Genomic DNA, 21,152 nt, shown 5'->3' with positions numbered 1-21,152 from the left:
CAATCAGGGGCGTCTGTAAGCTCGCGGACGGAGCGGATAGTGCTGTCCTTCGAGTGCGTCACGTGGTTCGGAGGGAACGCGTGATAGTCTTCGCCCTCCCGACTAAGTGGTAGTAGTAGCCTTAATGTGGAAGCCACCTAGTGACGGGGAGAAATTGGACACGACTAAATTAGGGAGAATGGCAGCTCTTAGTTAATGACCACAATGGATGTTTGCGTTTACAGGGATACTGGGCTCCAGGCTGGAGGCTGCTAAAGATGCTGCTCTGCAAGCACAGGCTTGTCTGTGTTACATTTGTGCTGGGAGTGTAGAGCAGCTGGTGTCTTGCTGGTCGAAAGCACAGGATTCTAGCTGCCCTCTCGCACTCCAGGTGAGGCTTCAGTCATATAAATGCAAAGACATTCATAAATACAAATTGCATTCTTTGCTTATCCTGTACATTTTAGCATCTATAACAGTCAATCATAGCTAAATTGACCTTTTTTTTTTTTTTTTTTTATTCCTTTAGGACTTGGTGGAAAAAGTGGTGATACTGCGGCGGGCTGTGGAGAAGACTCAGGGTGGAGTCGCCCCTGCTGTAGGCACCTTATGGGCAGAAAAGATGAGTCAGTATGCCAACCTGCTGGCCTCCCAGGGGAGCCTGCAAACCGCCATTTCCTACCTGCCCACCAACACGGAGCAGGTGAGCACAATGAAAATATTTCATTATTGTTATGGGGATATACCGGTCTGATTAGGACCATGAATTCCTAAAATTCCCCATTTTGTGAATGGTGTTGGCATCAGCAGTTTTGCAAAATATCCCGACTGCTACCACATGACATTCAGAACAAAAAAACAGGATTCTTATTTTGTCTAGTAACTGATGACTTCTACTGTCTAATGTTCTGTTGTTAAATAGTATGAATTCAGTGTGATTTAACATTTAATTTAATTATGAAGTCTCTTAAATTGGTGGTGGAGCATCAAGAACTAATTTGGTACTGTTAAGATTCTTGCATATGCACAGTTTAATCCATTAGAATCAAACCATGGTGTTTAAGTAGATGAGGACGATCCATCAATCACACTCCAATGTGGATCAGAGCACCCTGCCCGAGAGCACTTACGTGAGCTGGTCTTGGTCTGGTACCAAGTGAAATCCAGCTTGGTACAACTGCAGCAGCAAATAAAAACAACTTTAAATCAATTTGGGACAAACATGATGTGATGGAGGCAGCCCTTTTTTTGTAAATGTGCCAACAAACCAAACCAAAATTAATTTAGCCTAAAATCAGACTTGGTTTAATAGGTCTGAAAGCATCTTTAGAAGTCATTGGATATTTAAAATAACCTGAAGCACGTGGATTGTTCCATCGCATAATAAGTCTTTTTTAAAAAAAAAAATAAAAATTCCAGGCTGCAGTGCAACAATTGCGAGAGCGCCTGAGCAGAGCACTCGGACAGCACGGAGCAGCACCTGTATCGAACAGACACCCAGCGGCTGCTGCTGCTGCGCCTCAACCAGGCTACAGGCCGATCCCACCTCAACCTCAACCTCAACCACTGCCTTCTCAGCTCCCTCCTGCTGCTTCTGTACCACAGTATTACCCGCAGGTACTGCTCTCTCTCTCTCTCTCTGTCTTTGTCTCCCTCTCACTGACACTCCCACACGAACAGGCTGGGAAGATCCTAGATAAATATACTGAGAAGAAATACTTAACATATTTTATGTCTCAACCTTGGGAAAAAAAATTTGCTTATAAATTAATCTCTCGTGAGTCGAGACCAACATAACATAGGGGTCAACTACTGAATATTCAGGCAACAGTGTTGCATGCTGCTATCTTTTTCTTTCTTTTTTTTAACTTGGAAATGATATTACCTGTGTGATTCGTGCGCTTCTTTCTCAACAGTGAGTGGTAAACTCAAATGAAAATTTTTTTTTTTTAAATCTGTATATAAACCCCCAAATAATTTTGACCTCCTTCCATAAGCTTTTATTTCCTTCCTATCCATCTATCCATTTTCCTCATCCGACGGCAGCCACAGTGTGTGTGTGAGTGTGTGTCTCTGTTGTATTCAGGTTAGGGCTGCCTGTACTGTCACTTCCTGGAGTAACCAAACCCCAACCGCTCTGCCCAGTGCCCCTCATCCGCTAGCCCCAGCCAAAGACCCGCAGGTACAGACGGAGCTGTGCCCGCACCACACACACGCACAACACAACATGCGCTTATTTTTTTCCCCGCTTATTTTTATTTTATTTTTTTACCCAGGAGACTGGTGAGATGTTCTTACCAGAGACATTTTTAACTCAGTCAGTGAGTGCATTGCATTTAATAAAAATTCTTGCTCCAGGCTTTCTGCTTTTCCAAAATTTTCACTTTTTTTTTATATTACTTACCCTAGCTAACCTCAAATATATTCATTATATACGATTAAAATTATAAAGATTCTGTAGTGTTTAATGTTCTGACAAAAAAACTGTTTTTTTTTTTCCTTGATTTTTTCTAACAAAAAAAAAAATTATATTTATTTTTATAATTTTTATATTACTTTTTCCCCTCCCCCCTCAACATCTACTACAGGTTTTACATGTAAAATTCTAGGATTTTTTTTTTTGTTGTTATAAAAGATTGTGCATTCAACATAAAAAGTTAAACCACTTTGGAACAGTGCAGAATGATGTCAGTATTTTGTTTTCTTTTACTTTGCTTTGTAAATCCCCAAAATATGCACTAATATATTCCTTGTTCAACGAAGAACCCTTTTTCCTATATATTTTGTTTTTATTTAAACCCGTTTTCAAATTGAAATCTCTCGTTTCTTTGTCATACCCGTAGCAATGACTCAAATTTGCAGACTTACAAGTCTTAGCAGCACTGATGTCCCACCACCCCTAACCCCATGTCCCTTCACCTCTCTGGAGTGTGCACCATGTCCTGCTGTCCCACTGAGTCCATCCTGAGTCTTGCATGTCCTCCTTTTTTTCCCTATAACATCTGTTTGTGCTCCTATTCATCAGTTTTTACACTGTGACAGGAGCAGCTGCTGATCAAGAGCTCTTCTGATCAAAAAATGATTGTCTCTCTGCATATTGATTACATTTTCAGTCCTTACATTATGCTATGAATTTCTTAAGCAGCAGTTTATACATGACTGGTCCAGAGTTTTTTTTTTTTTTTTTCTTTTTCTTTTTATCCATGCCGTTTGTCTTTTTTCACTGTGAAAGAAATGTTGCACTGATGTATGTCAAGGGGATGTATTATATTGCTTGTTATTGGTTATATATAATATACTGGTTTCATAGAAGACTGAAATATGCAAATAATATATGAGTGATATTTTTTAAAGGGCTGTGGGGTTTTAAAAAGACTTTTACTATATCTTTAACTCATTATGGCTTCATATTGCGATTGCAATGTCTAGCAATATAACTGCATTGTTATTTTGCAGCCCTATCTGGTAGCAATACATTATAGCAATAAACGATGTATAAAAATCTTTGTAAAGCAAAAATGTTTTATTAGTCATGTAATGCATTGCTTTATAGTAACGCTGATCAACCATAACAATATGAACACCCACTTAATATTATTAACATATACTGGATCAGACTACACAGGCCAGCTGTTCACTCCCCACGTAAATAAATTAACCCTGGCCTGCCTGACCTGGTGCTGGTTGACCTGTTTTCTTTCTTTGGACCACGTGTGGTAGGTCTTGACCACTGCAGACTGGGAACATCCCACAAGGCCTACTGTTTTAGAGTTGCTGTGACCCAGTCGTCTAGCCGTTACAAGTTGGCCCTTGTCACAATAGCTACAGTTACAATATCTGATTACAGTGGCACCTGGAAGTGAGTGGAATGCAATTAGACAGCAAGATAAACCTTGTCCCTGAAGGTAGGTGTATTGAAGTATTTGAGCTACTTTGACAAAGGGCCTTATTTTGATGACTAGAACACCAGATCAGAGCAACTCCAAACCCGTCGTCAGGGACATGGGCGACCAAGGCTCGCTGATTCATGTTTGAAGTGAAGGCTGGCCTGTTCAGTCTGATCCAATGGAAGAGCTACAGTAGCTCACACTGCTAAAAAGGGTAATGCTGGTTCCCATAAAAAGGTGAACAACACAGTGAATTAGTGTTTTGGCAGGAAAACGAGGGAACTTCTCAATATTAGACGGGTGGTCGTAATGTTATGGCCGATCCAAGTGTATCTAAACATGTCATACAGCGTATAATTGTTGTTAATATGTGAAGCCGATCACAACAACATTATTTGTACAAAATGGTCAAAAATCTTTTTGACTTGATCATAGGTGTCGGTGCTAGACGAAACCTAAACCCCATTCATGATGCACACAGATCATGATGACTTGGTTATGAAATATTTATTATAGCCCTCCTACTTTGTCTTCTTTTTCTTTTCTTTTTTTTTCTTTTGTAGCCTGATCCAACACAAGTAGCTGTGCCACGGTTCCCTGTGCATGCCCCGGATGCCTCCAATCCATACTCACACTTGCAGCCGTATTCAAGTAAGTGTTCAGATGCACCTCAGCTTCTCAGACACATGTGCGCATAGTGGTTTTCAAGTTGATTAAACTGGCAAACATTTTGCAATGTTTGTGGACCAAACAACTTTGGAATGTGCAATGACTGGAATGTGCAATGGCTAAATGTTTTTTTGTTTTGTTTTTTTACATTTTGCTATGGCTATTGATAACAATTTTTGCATGAGAACATTTTTTCAGAAATAACTATCCATCTTTTTCTTAATGCTAGATGTCATAACTAATACTAATAACATTAGAACTTTTCCATGGTATAAATGATCTTTGCATGTTTGTCCTTTTGGAATGTGTATGACTGCCGCTCTCTCTTGTCTGTGTAAATCTCAGGCTACCCCCAGGTCCAGCAGTTCACACCAGGTGCTGGGGGTCCTGCGATCTATGACCCGCTCCAGAACTCCTCCTCTACATCTGCTCCTCTTCCTCCTCCACCTTCATCTTCTGCTGCTTCTTTCTACCCCCCTCATTTTATGCATCCTCCCTCGTCTCAGGCTGCACCACCCACCTTTTCCAGACCTCCTTTCTCTCCCAGCCAGCAAGCTCCAACTGCTCCTAGTCTGTCCTCCACCTCTACTTCCTCCTTCTCGCCTCCTCCTTTCTCCTCGGGAGGCTCGTTCCGGCACGGCGGGCCAGGCTCTCCAACTGCCATGCTCCCGCCCCCACCGACCGGAGCCTCAGGTACTCAGGCTGAACCCGACATGATCCCAGCCTCCCAAAGAACAGGTCTGCACCACAGTGCCTTCTCTTGAAACACTCTTAAAACAGGCTGAGGCTTTCTACATGGACAACTAGCGCAGATTGTGGTACCACAGATTTGATGTTACAGGTTTTCCTAAATATAGGGTTTAGTGAGGTTTAATTGTAGCATATAGGAGCAGTATTAAGCAGCAGACATGCTGGATTTTTGCCTTATTGCATCTTCAGCTGATCCTGTTGTCAGTGTTCTTACTGCGATAGAATAGTTTTTACCTGCGCATTATTGGAGCCCTGTAGTGAAGGAACCCGGTTAATATTTTTTGCTAACCATCTTCATGGCATAACCAATGCCCAAACCCACAGTTTACTATTACTTTAACAAATCAATTAATGTTGGGTGGGCTCTGAGGCCCCAAAAGTATCCCCAAGATAATAATTTTTTTCATATAACAAACTTCCCTCGGTTTCACTTGTCCTCCAAATGTGCTGTTTCAATGTCGGTGTGAATGAGCTACTGCTGAGCCACGCCCTTTGAGAGAACAGCAGAGCTGAGCAACAGGCCAGGGGCAGGGATCTCCTTATTATAGGTCACAATATGGGAGAATCTAATTGGCTAGTTTAAGCCCAGGCCTATACAATAAAAAACAGAATAAGGGCAAAAAGTTTTTTTCCCTCTAAGGTTCTTTAGTTTGTACATAAACGCTAGAGACCTGAATAAAAAGCGAATTAAGCATAATAGGTTCCCTTTAAGGCTTAAACTAAAGAGCGGTTAGGTTTAGAGAAAATTGATGTTAGTATGTTAGTCATTTTGGGAGGAAGAAACATGGAACATGGATGTTTAGGTTATATTTTATTTGTGTGTGTGTGTGTGTGTGTGTGTGTGTATATATATATATATATATATATATATATATATATATATATATATATATATATATATATGCATGCACACTTACAGGCCAAAAAAATATACACGATTCAGGAATAGAATTTTTTTTTAACTTATATTAATATAATATAAATAATATTCTCATTTTAAAAATTATATTATCATATATATTAATATACAATGTATAGCTATAAATAAATAAAGTATAAAATATTTATAGGCGTGTTTCTTTTCCTGAAGTATATATACAAGTATATATCAAATATGTAAAATAAATAATCAATAATAATAAATAATATATAACGTTAAAAATGTGGAAATTCAAGACATCCGGAACACCCCATACCTTTTTAGAGAACGGGTTTAGTCATGCATTAATCTGACTCTTACCCTGCATTTTTGGTGTATTAGGTAGAAATAATAATCTGTGATATTGATTTTTGCTGCTCTAATGAATATACATTAGGCAGTTAGTTTTTATAAAGCACATTTTGACATTGTTTTATCCACAGGGGGAATTACCCAAGATTTCTGGTTTTTGGAAGGTGAATTTTCATACCGGTTGTAGTGCGTAGTATTATATAATGCACTGTAATCATGCTGTGCTGACAATTATGTGATAAAGTAATTTCTGCAAAATCAAATAAAAAAATAATAATTTGGTCCTGCTATGGAAATTTCGGGCAAACAATGCAAACAATCAGTTTGTAGCTTAATTCTGTCTGTCTGAGCCTGGGAAGGCATAATGAACATCACCAGCTGCCCTAGATTCATAACTGATGAGCACAGTAGTTATTAAACGCTGATCAGCCCTGTGCATGAAGCCCAATGTAGGTCAGCTATTATCCTAATGAGAATAGTTGTGGGTGAAACGGTTCCATTTTTTAGCATGTATTTTCTTTTCTAAATTTAGCTCAATGTATTGCACATTAATTTCATTGTCAAATCATGACAAATGCTTTTATTTTTCCCCTCACTTTTTTAAAATGCATTTAAGATTACAAAGCAATATATTTCCTGCACACCTGTTTATTCTGGCTGATGATTACAAAATGAATGATGCTTGAACCAGCATTCTTGATGATGCATTAATAAAGATGCAAATTCTTTGACTGATATCAATTGTATGGCATTTTGAAGAGTCAGTTTAGCACTGTCTATAAACATGATTAAGTACATTATCTGTCTTTTGTTCTGCCCTAGGGCCCCAAAATGGTTGGAATGATCCTCCTGCTCTCATGCGAGTAACCAAGAAGAAGAAGGTAGGTTTGATCCAGTAGCTTAAAAAAATGGTCTAATTGGGTTCTTACAATGGATGCAGTGGTGCCAATGCTCTTTCATTAACACTATACAATATATACTATTAACACTATTAACAATATATTTTTTCCCCAACATTCCAAGTAATTATATATGACCTGATCCTAACAGTTTGTTGTGATAGTGACAGATGATATAGAAATAGCAGCAATTTCTATGTATAGATAATCATTGCAAAGCAAATTATCTATGTTTTTACAACAGCCAGTGCTAAGAGGAATCATAAATTAAGGTTAAATGAGGCTTAATGTCTATTTATTTTACTACAATTACATGTCAGTTCTAATTGTTTTGTTTTTTTATATGAAAGGATAGAATCATAGGAATCCTAAAATAGGATTATAGTGTTGGAAATTGGTAGTATTGGTCATATTTTTGGGTGGCTGGAACAGATTTAATTTGTATGCCAAAGTACCACTGTAAAAGGTATTAAACATAAAACTCATCATGAGGACTAGCCTAACTAGAAGCTAGGTAAAAATTTCTACAGGCGACGGGATGGAGTAAGAATGACGGTGCTTACCTGGTCTCTTGTTCTTACTAATTTAGCCAATATGGTCATTGGCAAACCAGGGATTCTGATGAAGTGAAAACAGAACCGTAGTTTACTGTACTTTCACCAAAATGTCACCCGCTTTCAAGTATTTCATAACTGGATTATACTGTAACGTCTATATAATCTGTTGTAGATATAATATCTGCAAACGTTCAGAAAATGGTCGCTAATGGCTTCCTGTTCTTGCATCACCTTGACATTTGTTTCTGTTAATTGCGAAATCTTGTTTCCAGGTTCCAGAAAACTACACTCCTCCTGCTCCAATCACAGCACCCATCATGGCTCCATTGGGCGAGCCACAGTCTCCTCTTCCTCCGCAGCCAACAGGGGTTCCTGGTCCATTTAACCTCATCCAGCAACAACCACCTACTGCTGCACTCATGAACCCGCCCACATCCAGCATGCCCAGCATGCCCATTGAGGGGCCACCTGGCGCACCCACCGGGGATGTCATACAGGTGTCAAAAAAGCTACATAAATTCAAATGCACCTTTAAAGTTATTGAGCTGTATAATTAATATATGGATATTTTTAAGCTTAAACTATTGCACAACTTAAAATATGTTGTTCCTTTTCTGCTTATATTTGTGATCAAATCGATTAAGAAAAGCAACAGACTTTATTTGTAAATATGCATCTTTTTACTCCTAGCCAATGCAAGCACTCCCCACTGAGAAGATCACCAAGAAACCCATCCCAGATGAGCACCTCATTCTCAAAACAACATTTGAGGGCCTGATCCAGAAGTGCTTGGCTGCTGCCACAGACCCTGTAATTTTACCCTAATTTGTCTTCTCATAGGAAATCTGTTTGTGTTTAGCTATTTCTCCCTTCTGTGTCTAACCAAACACTTCCTGTTTTTTAATAAGCAAACAAAGAGGAAGTTGGATGATGCTAACAAGAGGCTAGAGTCCCTTTATGACAAACTGAGAGAGCAAACTGTAAGTGTTTTAATGAAAATTCACTCGCACTCACATTCTAAGGTGGAGCGCCACTCGGATATACAGTAATTAGCATCCAGGTTCAGCTGATTGTAGGTTTTGGGGCAGAACAATATTCATGGGTGGTATAAAGTACATTTTAGACCTTAACTGCTCAGACGTATCATGAGATAACAATTAAGTTGCTCTGGAAAACGGCTCTGTGTGGTCAAAGCAGATACATTTCAACTTGATCACTTTTTATTTAATATTTTTGTGGGGGAAAAATAATAATAATAATATACCACATTAGTTTATTGTTGCCAAAAAACATTCAGAAGTCAGAACTTTATACATAACCATGACTATTTTATTCTGTAGAATTTTACAATATTGGGGCGTTGGTATTTATTTAACGTCACCGCCACTGTTTCTCCAGCTTTCCCCAGCCATCGTGGGCGGCCTGCACAACATGGCCAGGAGCATCGAATCCCGCGCCTACACGGACAGCCTCAACATCCACACACACATCGTCAGCAACAGTAACTTCAGCGAGACTTCTGCTTTTATGCCAGTCTTGAAGGTTGTGCTAACACAGGCTAATAAGCTGGGTGTCTGATGTCATGTGCGCGCACACAGTTCTCACCAGTATTCCCGCAACTCCGACACAAGCCATCAGTCAATAAGGACCAACTCATATTGACGTGCTTCACCAGTCTTAAATCTGGAATATAGCATTCCAGTTAAAAGGCGTACTTTTCTTCCTTTTTTTTTTTTTTTTTTTATTAGTCTTAGAATTTGTATATGTTTGTTGCCATTATTTCATATTTGTAATTGTGGCAGAGCAGAGTGCAATGGGTTTTTTTTTTCCCCTTTTTTCTTTTTGTCTGCATGTTTTTGGGCAACTCCTAGGATTCACAGCTTGGAGAAATCAATCACATGTCAGACAGCATTTGTCAGATATTTGCTATTATGTAATTGAGCTCTGACTTATTTTAGATTCTTTTTTTTTTCCCTTCCAATTTTTGTCAGTAAGAATTTTAGGCTATTGCTTTGTGTGCTAATTAGAAGCCTTGCCATTTCAGTGATGTTCAATGCAAAAAAAAGAAAAACATGTAATTGCATTTTATCCGTTTACCAGGATATACATACAGTCTTGGTAATGAGGAAATATTTTCAATAAATGTTATTTATTTAAATCTTTTAAGATTTGAGTTAATCAGTAAGCATACAGCTTTTGCAAACCAGGCCTGCCTAGTTATATGGCTGTCTAGTTTTACTCCCTTCTGTAGTAATTTGAAACCTTAACGCCACAGTTAGGTGACTTAAATGGTTTAGAAGTATCTCAGCTGTCTGCTGCAGAAATGGTGGCAAAAAAGTGTGGTAGACTCACTTTAGTTCTTTTGCTCAAGGAAATGTTTTGAAAGGAAAATAATTTTTCAGTACTGCATATCAGCAAACCATTCATGATATTATAACATTTCTATTATGTACTCTTAAAGGATCGCATGATATTTTAGAGGCATTGCTGGCTTAAACACTAAGGACGATATCACGGAGAGCAAACTAGCCATCAATGTAATTTTTCTCACCACTCCTGTTTAAACTCCTATTTTGTACAAATCCTGTGCCCCTTAGTTTTAAGGGAGGAATCAGTGCACAATGTTTAAATGACCATTGTAAAAATCAGAGGAGGGTGTTGCGTTTTAATGAAATGGTTAAATAAAGTGCTCAATATTTCTCAGCTTTGGTGTTCTTTTTAAACTCCTAAAAAAATATATCCCAAAATGACTTTCATATGAGTCTTTATTAACGGTGTCCAGAATTTATTTCCTATTGAAATTGAGAAATCTATTTAGTTAAGATTTACCTCATTATTAATGTTGGTCTACTATAACCTTTGTTGATCTAAATTACCCACAATGCCATCTAAATTCTTGCTCATATAGAGTTGTCATGCTCCTAAAGAGAGCAATGCAGCAGTGCTCTGGTTTTCTCGTAGCGGACTGTTCAGCTAGATCACCTTCTCGAGTGTACACTCTGTTAAAACGGATAAGAGTTCCAAACCCTACGTGTTCATGATGATAAAATTCTCATCAGCACTGTTATGCATGTCATCTTTTGGATCATCCCCCAGCCAAGCTCTGGGTCTGAGTTTAATAATGTTCTGGAACTCTATTAAGAGTAAGGGAGAGATGGTTCGCTTTCAATCATGTGGTTTGCTAAAGAAACTTTCAGTTTGCCTAGTGGTGGAGAACTCTTAATGTTCAGTGTGATTTCAGTTGAGCTCTGGAAAGGCGCTATATAAATAAAATTATTATTAATGATAATATGCTAGTGGCCCAATCGATTAGGCAGTAGTACTTCTTACATGTCCTGGATCAACTTCAAATTTGAGTGATTAGAATGATAAGCCTTTAAAGCTCTTCTATGCCTGATCACAGCCTGCCACATATGTGGCTAAGTAGGTAACGTGTTTAGTGTTGTTCACTTGGCATCCAAATTCCTCAAATCCCGGTCGGATTAAGCACCTCTGTAATGCGCTGGATGAACAAGCCTGATCCACAGAGGCCCGAACCACAACCCACACTACCCAAAGGAGACGCTGCTAACGGCCTGGTGCCAAACATTACAGCACAAAATTAAACATCCCACTGAGCTACCCAGAACTGCCCCAGTAGCAGAAGGGGAACCTAAGGCCTACAGTAGGTGGTTTTAATGTTAATTATGTTAGTTATGTGGCTAATTGATGTATGCATGTATTTTTTGATATTTGTACATGTATGAATATTCAGAACCAGTCAAAGGTACAACACCTACTCATGCAAGATATTTTTCTTTATTTTTGCTATTTTCTACATTATGGAACATTTCTGAAGATGTCAAAACAACTACAATGATGTATGTAGCAAAAAAAACAAACAAAGGCAAAATGGTTTATATTTCAGCTCATTCGAAGTAGCTTATTTTTCTATGATTCCAGTTTCATGAGGTAGTTGTCTGAAATGATTCCTCTATATTAAGCATTTGTTGGCTGCCAAAAATAACATGTAATACTGCTTGATTTCATAGCTTTGTGGTCTTCAGCATTCAACGTAGAAAATGATAAAGAAAAACTCTTGAATTATCAGGTATGCTAGACTTTTGACTGATACAACATAGACAGGCTGAAACATTGGCCGAAACAGCATAATAAGTGGCAGCAGATTGCCCACACTGTTAAACTCCAGAGTTGTTGTTGGTCTTTCGGCTGCTCTCGGCAAGGGGTCGCCACAGCGGAATACCCAGTCCGCACTACAATTTGGCACGGGTTTTACGCCGGATGCCCTTCTTGACGCAACCTTCCCATTTTATCCATCCTTGGGACCGGCACTGAATTCTAATTACAGACCCAGATAAAAGATATTCACACACTTCCGGTCTTTGCGAAGTATACGCTCTGTGTGGCTTGCTTGTTACCAAGGTTTTTGATATTTGCATGCGATTTCGGATTTTCACCATGTTTGTTTCTTCGTTTTTGAGTTTAGCATGATGTAGTTAATGCACATTGTACATCGCCTGACATTTGCCTGTTTACTGGACTTTCGAATTTGGATTATCCCTGCCGGTTTTGATTGACATAATCTTTGAACAGTGAGTTGCATTCTTCGAGTCTGGGTTTCTTAAACTCCAGAGATTGGCATAAATGTTAATGATGACACTGACTACTGTTAGTTAACAGTATGACATAAAAGTCGATGATAATGCTTCCTACCGTTACATTCAATGAGGTGGGTGTCTGTGACACCTCAAAGTCTCATCATGTGCATTAAGATTAGCAATGCATCTTTTTGGAGCACATATCTACTGAAACCCCAAATCAGACCATGGCGCACCTACAGCAATGATGTGTACGACAGATGGGAGTAAGGGCTGCCGAAACACTGGGGTTTCAGTGAGGAGCCGCAGCTGGTTGACCGCACATGCCATTCGCAGGTAATACTAGCAAGCAGCCGTCAGGATCCGCAAGAGCCAAGATTTATCGGTCCTGTTTCATAAAACAGATGCATCATGTTTGTTGTAAGTCAGTTGTAATTTTGCATGCGAACCGTCATGACATGCAAATATGGAATTGAACGTTGTTGCCTGAATGTAGGCTGGTTTTAACAATGACAGTACACATCATGCATTAACTTGAAGCAAAATTGTTTTATGGCCAACGTCCTATTACCAACAAGTAGACTGCTTTAACACTAGACATCTAACACAAATCTGCAAATTCCAGTACATTTAGTTGTAAATACTGTATCCAAATATTTACACAATAAAACTTCCCATACTTTGTTTACAGGGGCAGTTTATGAGGCCTTAACCTATGACCTTTCCCACAATGCAATGTTGCTTCCGTATTTGAGAATACGGAATGTATTTATTTCAATGAATTTGCATTAATGCCTAATTTCAGTACTTTTAACACACCCTGTACTGTATATTTATTTTAGGGAAACATCAATAAAAATGTCTCGGATCCAAAATGAAAAAAATTATGCAAAAAAAAAAAAAAAAAAAGATTTGTATCAGATTAACGTAAATTTTTGACGTAGCCCTTGTTGCTTTAAAAAACATACAAACAAACAAACAAAGACTGTAGTACTGCTGGCCTCTTTGCTAAGCCACACCTTTGAATCCATTTTGATACGTATGGCCTTCCATACACTGTGCAGGGTATAATAAGAATCCTGCGCCTGTGTGTCTGTTGCGCATCCGGACGTTTCTTCCACCATCTACACACGCACTCACATGGATATTAACTGATGCCCGTTGGAGGCCTAGAAATTCACGCTGGTCTTTTTTTTTTTTTTTTTTTTTTTTAAGTGATTTAAGGATTTAAGCGATGGACGCAGTTCCGGATCGTGAGGGATGCGAGGTGGTGGACCGGACCGGACCGGATGGCGCTGAGAGCCGCGAGCTGAACGGAGCAAAGCGGCCACGCATCGTCTGGAGAAACGTTATTCTCATGTGTCTCCTCCATACCGGCGCGCTTTACTCCCTGCTCCTCATCCCCAAGGCGCATCTTCTCACCTGGATATGGTGTAAGTCTGACAATGGGGTGAATCCTGGATTTGGGTAATACACGAAGGCATCATTCATTTTATTTATTTTATTATTTTATTATTATTATTATTATTATTTGCAATACTGACATCAACGTATAAACACCTATCTGCCCATTAGCTTATATTTAAAAGAAACCATGCAATGCAAAGCTTTCATTCGTGTATGCAAACAGTGAGCCATTTTACATCACTGACAATTTTTTATTAACCACACACACACACACACACACACACACACCACCAGAAGCCTGTTGTTTAATGCACCATGGAAACTGTTATATTTTCCAATGTTGATTTTCCATGTATTGTATTATGCAAACCCTTTCTGCTCGTGGTGTGAATAAAATAAACCCCAAACAAGAATAACCCTGATCAGTCGATTCAATTCTTTTAATCAAGCATTAATTATTGATATCTTTTAGATAAAAGAACAGCCATCACCAAGGCCAACACTTCACACCGAAGTGTGGTGCATGTACGGTAGTAGATGTCAAAAACATCAGGCGTGTCTTTGTGTCTTTGCAACCCTGGATGCAATGTTATACATCTGAATTATTATTATTTTTTTTTAATAGCAGTTTCTATGGAAACATAGGAGACAGAATCATTCACTGTCATTATCACTGCTGTAGCCTTCATTCCGGGCTCTTGATTAGTCTTTAACACATTTTCGAGACTGTTGGTGTTGATATTAGTTATTGTTTACGTACTCACTGCTCATATGATGACTAAAGCCATCGAGGCCGTCTAACCATCTGCCTCTCAAACGCTAGCCTGACTGAAAGCCATTAAAATTCTACTGACTGGAATATTTTAGCTGTTTAATGAGAAGCCTGCTGCATTGTGCTTTTCCTTTGCAGCCTACATTTGTTTCATGATGACCGCCCTCGGGATTACAGCCGGAGCCCATCGCTTATGGAGTCACAGGTCCTACAAAGCAAAACTGCCTTTAAGGATCTTTCTGGCTGCCGCCAACTCCATGGCCTTCCAGGTGATTAGTATTTGTTGTATTCTAAGCTAAAGAACTCAGCATAATCCAATAGAAACCTCCAGATACGTTATCATCATGCTACCTCAGTGCCGATTCGATTTGTATTACGATTCTGTTAGGGTCCCGATTTTATATATAAATATCCTGAATCGATAGTAGGCGGTGACGTAGTGGTTAGCACTGTGGCCTTGCACCTCCAGGATAGAGGGTTTGATTCCTGCCTCAGGTCTGTGTTTGTGGAGTTCGCATGTTCTCCCCATGCTTCCTCCTGGTATCCCGGTTTCCACCCACACCCAAAGATATGCAGATTAGGTTAATTGGCGTTTTCAAATTGCCAGTAGTGTGTGTGTGTGTGTGTGTGTCCTGCAATGGATTGGCATCACCTTCTGCCCAAAGTCTCCTGGGATAGTCTCCAGGCCCACTCGACCCTATACAGGATAAATCATATAGAAGATGGATGAATGAATAAATCATTCAGAATATTTTTTTTTTAGATTTTGTTACAATTTTGGAACAAACTTCTACACACACTGCTTGCCAATGTGTGAATAGGTTAGAGCACCACCTGTAGGAGCATAGAGGAAACGTAACGTTTTACCACTTAAAATGCAAACATACAGTAATACAGTATATAGCCTAAAAATTAATTTAAAAAAAAATCAATTTTGAAATCATTGTGGCGATACATAAATTCCCACCAAAAACAATTGTGATTTGTGAATTTTTTTCCCCATCTCTAATGAACGTTATTATAAAATAATTTTTAAAGAGTATTGAAGGATCCCTTTTGGGTTTTAATATGTCCAGTAATCTCTGATTTGGCTAAGATGTTGCAATATGATCTGCGGCATAATTGTTTATTTCCATTAGTGTCGATAGATCAATAGACTTGTTTCATGGTGTATTTAACAGTATAATTCTTCTAGGAAAAAATGTTGGTTTTAAAAATAATCAACTCAACTATAACGATTTTTACTACATGATTGTTAAATTCTCTGTTCTGGCTGGTGTTGATTATTTGTCTATAATAGAAGCTTTAAAAGTAGTTTTGTTAATGTGCTTGTTGTAACACATTATAGTTTCTATAGTAACAACTTTTGTGGAACTTGTGGGACTTACAAGTACATCATCTGTCATGTTATTTATTCCTTCGTAGTCATAAATGCATAGTTATATGACTGTATATTGTATATGGTCTTACCTTTTAATATGTATTAAGAAAAATAAAAAGGTCAAGATTAAAATATAAAAAAAAAATCATTTACAATCCTTCCCTTCTCTGGTAGTAAGGTATGGAAGTTTTGTTTTATATAACTTACATCTAATACCCAACATTTGACATTTAATGGACAATAACCTGCCTATTTAAATTTTCAAAAATACATGAGCAAGTTATCTTAAATTCTCGTATCTACCTCAATTACGTCTACATGCTACAAAAGGTGATGGAAGTCTCGGCTAAAACATTGCAATACATTATTTTCTTTGCAGAACGATATATTTGAATGGTCCAGAGATCACAGGTCCCATCACAAGTACTCAGAGACAGACGCTGACCCCCACAATGCACAGCGAGGCTTTTTCTTCTCACATGTAGGCTGGCTGTTTGTTCATAAACACAAAGACGTGATTGAAAAAGGCAAGCGGCTGGACCTTAGTGATCTGCTGGCTGACCCTGTCGTCATGTTCCAGAGAAAGTGGGTACATTGTGCTGAAACCTTAAAGTGTATAAGTGTATAAGAAGTGTTTTGTATAAGTATTCACCCCTCTAATCTTGTACACCTTTTGTATTCTTATTTTTCGCAATTGAAATTGAACTTATTTGGATTTATACCATTTAATTACACCATATGTTAGAGGGTGGATTTTTTTTTTTTTATTATTGTGACACAAATGTTAATTACCTAAAAGGACGCTGACTACAGATATTCACACACCCCTAGGTCAAATACTTGGGAGAACATGATCAGTTTTGTCTCATGTCTCTTACAGACAGAAACATTTTTTTTTTTTTTTTCAGAAAAAGCTGTCCATATAGCAACATATATGAATACATGTGAAATCATAACTTTTTGTTTGTAAATAATTTTGCTAACTAATTGTTGAGTATTGTGGACTAAATTATGTTGATTGATATCCACTTCTTGGACATTTCATTGGGTACGTCTTGTTAGTACTGGGTTGGTCCACTATTGCCTTTGTACCTGCCTTAATTCATATAATAAATTTGACAAGGTGCTGGAAACATTCCTTAGATATTTTGGTCCTTAGTGAAATGATAGCATGAAGCAGTTGCTGCAGATTTGTTGGCTGCTCGTCCATGGTGCGAATTTCCTGTTCCATCACATCCCAATGGTTCTCTGTTGGATTGAGATCTGGTGAATGGAGGCACTTGACATGGTGAGTTATTCAGTGGGCATAACAGGATGGGCACAGTCAGCAACAATACTCTGGTAGGCTGTGGCACTTAAACAATGCCTAATTGGTACTAAAGGGCCCAGCTGCCTTAAGGTTTGACATGTTATGTATTCAGAGATGCTCTTCGGCATATGAGATGTTAGTTGAGTTCCTGTTTCCTTTCTATTAGCTCAAACCAGTTAGCTATTCTCCTCTGACCTCTGGCATCAACAAGGCAGTTTTGCCCAAATAACTTTTTATCATTGTCTCTAAACCCCAGAGATGGTTGTGCCTGAAAACCCCAGTAATTCAACAATTCCGGAAATACTCAGAACAGCCCGTCTGCCATCAACACTCATTTCACGGTCCAAGTCAATTTGAAATTCAGAGGTTTCTTTGGACCATATATACAGTACATGCCTAAATGCATTGAGTTTCTTCCATGCCATTGGCTGATTGGTTGTTTGCATTAACAAGAGTTTGAACAGGTGTACCCAATTAAGTGGCCAGTGAGTTTATACTTCCAGTTATACTAACGCCATTAAACTTGAGTTTTCTATGGAATCAATACAACACTTGAAAATGTGTAATAAGGGTGAATACTAATGCAAGACAGACAGACAGTAAAAATTCTTTTAAAAAAATCTTTTATAATAAAGTATTTTGAATTCATTAATATAACCTGAGGGTGAGACTATATAAATTATTAAACACCTCACAAAATGTGGCATTCTTTTTTGGCCCAGATATTACAAAATCTCAGTGCTGGTGATGTGCTTTCTCCTGCCCACGCTGGTGCCATGGTACTTCTGGGGTGAGAGCATGTGGAACTCCTACTTCTTGGCTGCAATATTACGCTACACCGTTGTTCTCAATCTCACCTGGTTAGTCAACAGTGCTGCACATATGTATGGCAACCGACCCTACAACAAGAATATCAATCCTCGAGAAAACCGCTTTGTCACATTTGGAGCTATTGGTATGTTTATGTTTGTGTATTATGTATCATTCCAATTAGTGATGTCATAGGGGTTTGTGCATGCTTATATATATATATATATATATATATATATATATATATATATATATATATATATAAGATAAAAGCATGCACAAACCCCTATGATATATTATATTTTTATGTACTGCATTTATAGTGGTGGATTCTGTAAACAATATAAATATCCCACTGAATGACTATATCATTGCAATGTTTTTAATAATTGAATTAATCATCTCTGAAATGTCTGGAATTAAGTTGTGAACTGTCCAACACATTATCATACATGATTAAGACTAAACATCTGTGTTACTGTAGGAAAATCACTTATTAGTGAGGGTAATGAGAAAAAAGGATTCAATTCCACATCCCGAATCGGGAAAGAAATAATTGTTGCGTGGTTGCATAAGGTTGTCGCAACAGTGCCATGGCGAAGGTGTGCCGTAATCAAAGCTGAAGGGGGTCCAACCAAATATATGTGTATATAACTATGCTTTAGTTAAATGTTTATAATATATAATATAATAGTATAATATTTTATTGTGAAATCATTTTTAATTATTTATCCAATTATTCAGAAAACGTTTTTTTAAATTAAGATTAAAAAAACTGTATGTTTTTAAATTGTTTACATTGGTCATTGTATCTCCTCATCTCCCAGGAGAAGGTTTCCACAACTTCCATCACACGTTCCCTTTTGACTATGCGGCCAGTGAATTTGGCTTACGCTTCAACACCACCACGTTTTTCATCGATCTCATGTGCTGGCTCGGCCTTGCCAGCAACCGGAAGAGAGCCACGCCGGAGATGATCATGGCTCGGAAGCTAAGGACAGGTGATGGGAGTGCTTGAAATATAAATGCAGAATAAAAGCTCTGAGCACCGCTTATATATATGAGAACGGCAATGTAAAAGTGGAGTGTTGTATTCTTTCTGTAAAACGTCTTTACTTCTAATCTGTCACATAGCAATTAACTATAAACAAGATCACCATTGTGATGGCTTCGATTTAGCTGAAAACTGTGGACATTTTTGGCTGTTTCATAGGAGAGTAGATTTGAATGTGAATTTCTTTGTTGTACTTATTTTAGATTTCATTGTTGACAAGTTTTTTTTTTTTTTTCTTTAGTTAGGCAATCCATGTAACATAAGCATCCACATATTTTGTAGCATAATTAAGGTAGGGTACTTTAATGTTATGTTTACATCTGCCCCATCCTACCCTATAAGGTGACATCTTTAGTCTGTTCTATTTTCCCAATAATCTGCCATGTGCAGGCTTTGCCTTAAATTTGCTGCTTTTTGTAATTTCCTCCAAATCAGGCACTTTAATGAAGAAAAGCCCAAGTTGTTCAGGCTTTTCATGAACACACGGCCTAATTGAATCCAAATGGCAATGAGTAAATTTGCACTTTTTGGGCAATTAAGTTTAAGCTAGATGTATTCTATGGCTGCACCTTATCGCTTATAAGCTGTCAGGTGCAAGAACATGGCAGAGGGTCACTAAATAAAAAATGAAGTGAAACTAGCTGTCTGTTTTCTCCTGTTGCTAATATTAAAATACATATTATGGAAAAGTTTACAAAGATGTTGAAGGAATACAAGGAAATGTTACTTTTTATCGTCCCCCATTTTTAAATCTAGATTGTACATGTTTGTTACATGTGGGTCACATCAATGCCCTGGGTTATTATAGATTATGCAGATTTGTAGCCTACTTTTACATTAATATTACATACAGTAGAATGCTGCGAAAAGCATCACATGAGTAGAAATGTGAAAAATTTGCTTTTATTCCCATCAGTTGACATGAATCATTTTGTAGAGTAGCAGAATATATGTAAGTATTTTCATTGTGAAGATGCCCATACGTGCATTAATGTGTGGCTGTGTAACTTTTTGCTCTGTGTACATCAGTGCATGTAATTATTTTGTTTGCAACATGCTGTAGGAATGAATTTACTTTTAAGTTCCTGGCAACCCGACTTTTTCTTGCAGGTATTTATGCAATATTTTATCACTTTGTTGTTTAATTATATTATATACGTTACATATGACCAGACCTACGTCAGGTCAATCAATTAAAGAATGAAAATACTAGTCACAGAAAGCAAGTCATTTAGTGAGTAAATTTGTACTGACACTAATGTTAGCAAACAGATTTACATGAAACATAGCTTAAAGAAGTTGAAGTGAAAGTTCGCCCTGGAACATTAAATGTGCGTATAATAAATGATTTGTGATGTACGAAGCTATGTTCTTGTGCTAATTTGTTGGTTGGTGCTGTTTTTACAGTACATTATTCTTGCAAGAAAACAATTCAGTAATCTCAAATACAGTGAATAAGAGTCAGGTTTAAGTGCTAGCTCCTATAAAATAAAAATTAAATATTTACCATTTTAGGAGAAAAAAAAAAGAAAAAAGATTAATTTCCCAGTGCAAGATGTTCACCTGATCTATTCCAGGTCTGTATAAATATATTGACAGACTACTACTTACTTTTAGGTAAGCTTTTTCATATTAAGTATTAACTGTAACTTGCTTTGTTCATTTTTGACATTTATTTTATTATATTGCTTTCGTCCACAGATAATTGTTATAATTCATGCTTGGGCAACAATACTTGGCTTACTTGCCTTAAAAAAAAAAAGCAAGTATGGAAGGATTAACACCTAAACACCGCTATCACAGAGAGAAAGTTTGATCATGATTGCTTTTATATATATATATTTCAAGT

The 21,152-nt window shown here is 37.8% G+C and overlaps 2 protein-coding genes across 9 annotated transcripts in view; both read left to right on the top strand.

Annotated features, from left to right (window-relative positions):
• The window catches only part of sec31a (SEC31 homolog A, COPII coat complex component), a 28,374-nt gene extending 17,699 nt beyond the window's left edge, over nt 1-10,675 (top strand). For 2 of the 8 annotated variants that reach the window (XM_053515838.1, XM_053515833.1), the window contains 12 exons: nt 225-370; nt 509-682; nt 1,399-1,596; nt 2,066-2,161; nt 4,430-4,517; nt 4,881-5,273; nt 6,648-6,680; nt 7,339-7,397; nt 8,245-8,469; nt 8,663-8,782; nt 8,881-8,952; nt 9,371-10,675. In XM_053515838.1, coding sequence (XP_053371813.1) covers nt 225-370; nt 509-682; nt 1,399-1,596; nt 2,066-2,161; nt 4,430-4,517; nt 4,881-5,273; nt 6,648-6,680; nt 7,339-7,397; nt 8,245-8,469; nt 8,663-8,782; nt 8,881-8,952; nt 9,371-9,550 — 1,784 coding nt within the window. In that variant the 3' untranslated portion in view covers nt 9,551-10,675. The remainder of the gene's footprint in view (nt 1-224; nt 371-508; nt 683-1,398; nt 1,597-2,065; nt 2,162-4,429; nt 4,518-4,880; nt 5,274-6,647; nt 6,681-7,338; nt 7,398-8,244; nt 8,470-8,662; nt 8,783-8,880; nt 8,953-9,370) is intronic. The other 6 variants (XM_053515835.1, XM_053515837.1, XM_053515836.1 and 3 more) reach the window with 6 other exon arrangements.
• A 2,968-nt stretch (nt 10,676-13,643) lies between these two features.
• LOC128505776 (stearoyl-CoA desaturase 5-like) lies at nt 13,644-20,662 on the top strand. Its single transcript, XM_053476383.1, has 5 exons — nt 13,644-14,003; nt 14,888-15,018; nt 16,510-16,715; nt 18,162-18,394; nt 19,077-20,662. Exons 1-5 carry the CDS (start codon nt 13,805-13,807, stop codon nt 19,265-19,267), a joined length of 960 nt encoding a protein of 319 aa, XP_053332358.1. The 5' UTR covers nt 13,644-13,804; the 3' UTR covers nt 19,268-20,662.
• Nucleotides 20,663-21,152: the final 490 nt, after the last annotated feature.

Source organism: Clarias gariepinus, chromosome 17 (assembly GCF_024256425.1).
Source record: "Clarias gariepinus isolate MV-2021 ecotype Netherlands chromosome 17, CGAR_prim_01v2, whole genome shotgun sequence".
Classification (NCBI taxonomy): domain Eukaryota; kingdom Metazoa; phylum Chordata; class Actinopteri; order Siluriformes; family Clariidae; genus Clarias; species Clarias gariepinus.
The sequence above is the reverse complement of the archived record's forward strand: the minus strand, read 5'-3'. Positions and strand labels throughout refer to the sequence as shown.

Bases quoted from the DNA above. Each gene is read 5' to 3' on its own strand.
- LOC128505776 (XM_053476383.1), top strand. From the start codon at position 13,805: ATGGACGCAGTTCCGGATCGTGAGGGATGCGAGGTGGTGGACCGGACC. The intron at 15,019-16,509 runs GTGATTAGTATT...TTTTCTTTGCAG, and splicing joins CCAACTCCATGGCCTTCCAG to AACGATATATTTGAATGGTC. The intron at 18,395-19,076 runs GTATGTTTATGT...CTCATCTCCCAG, and splicing joins TGTCACATTTGGAGCTATTG to GAGAAGGTTTCCACAACTTC.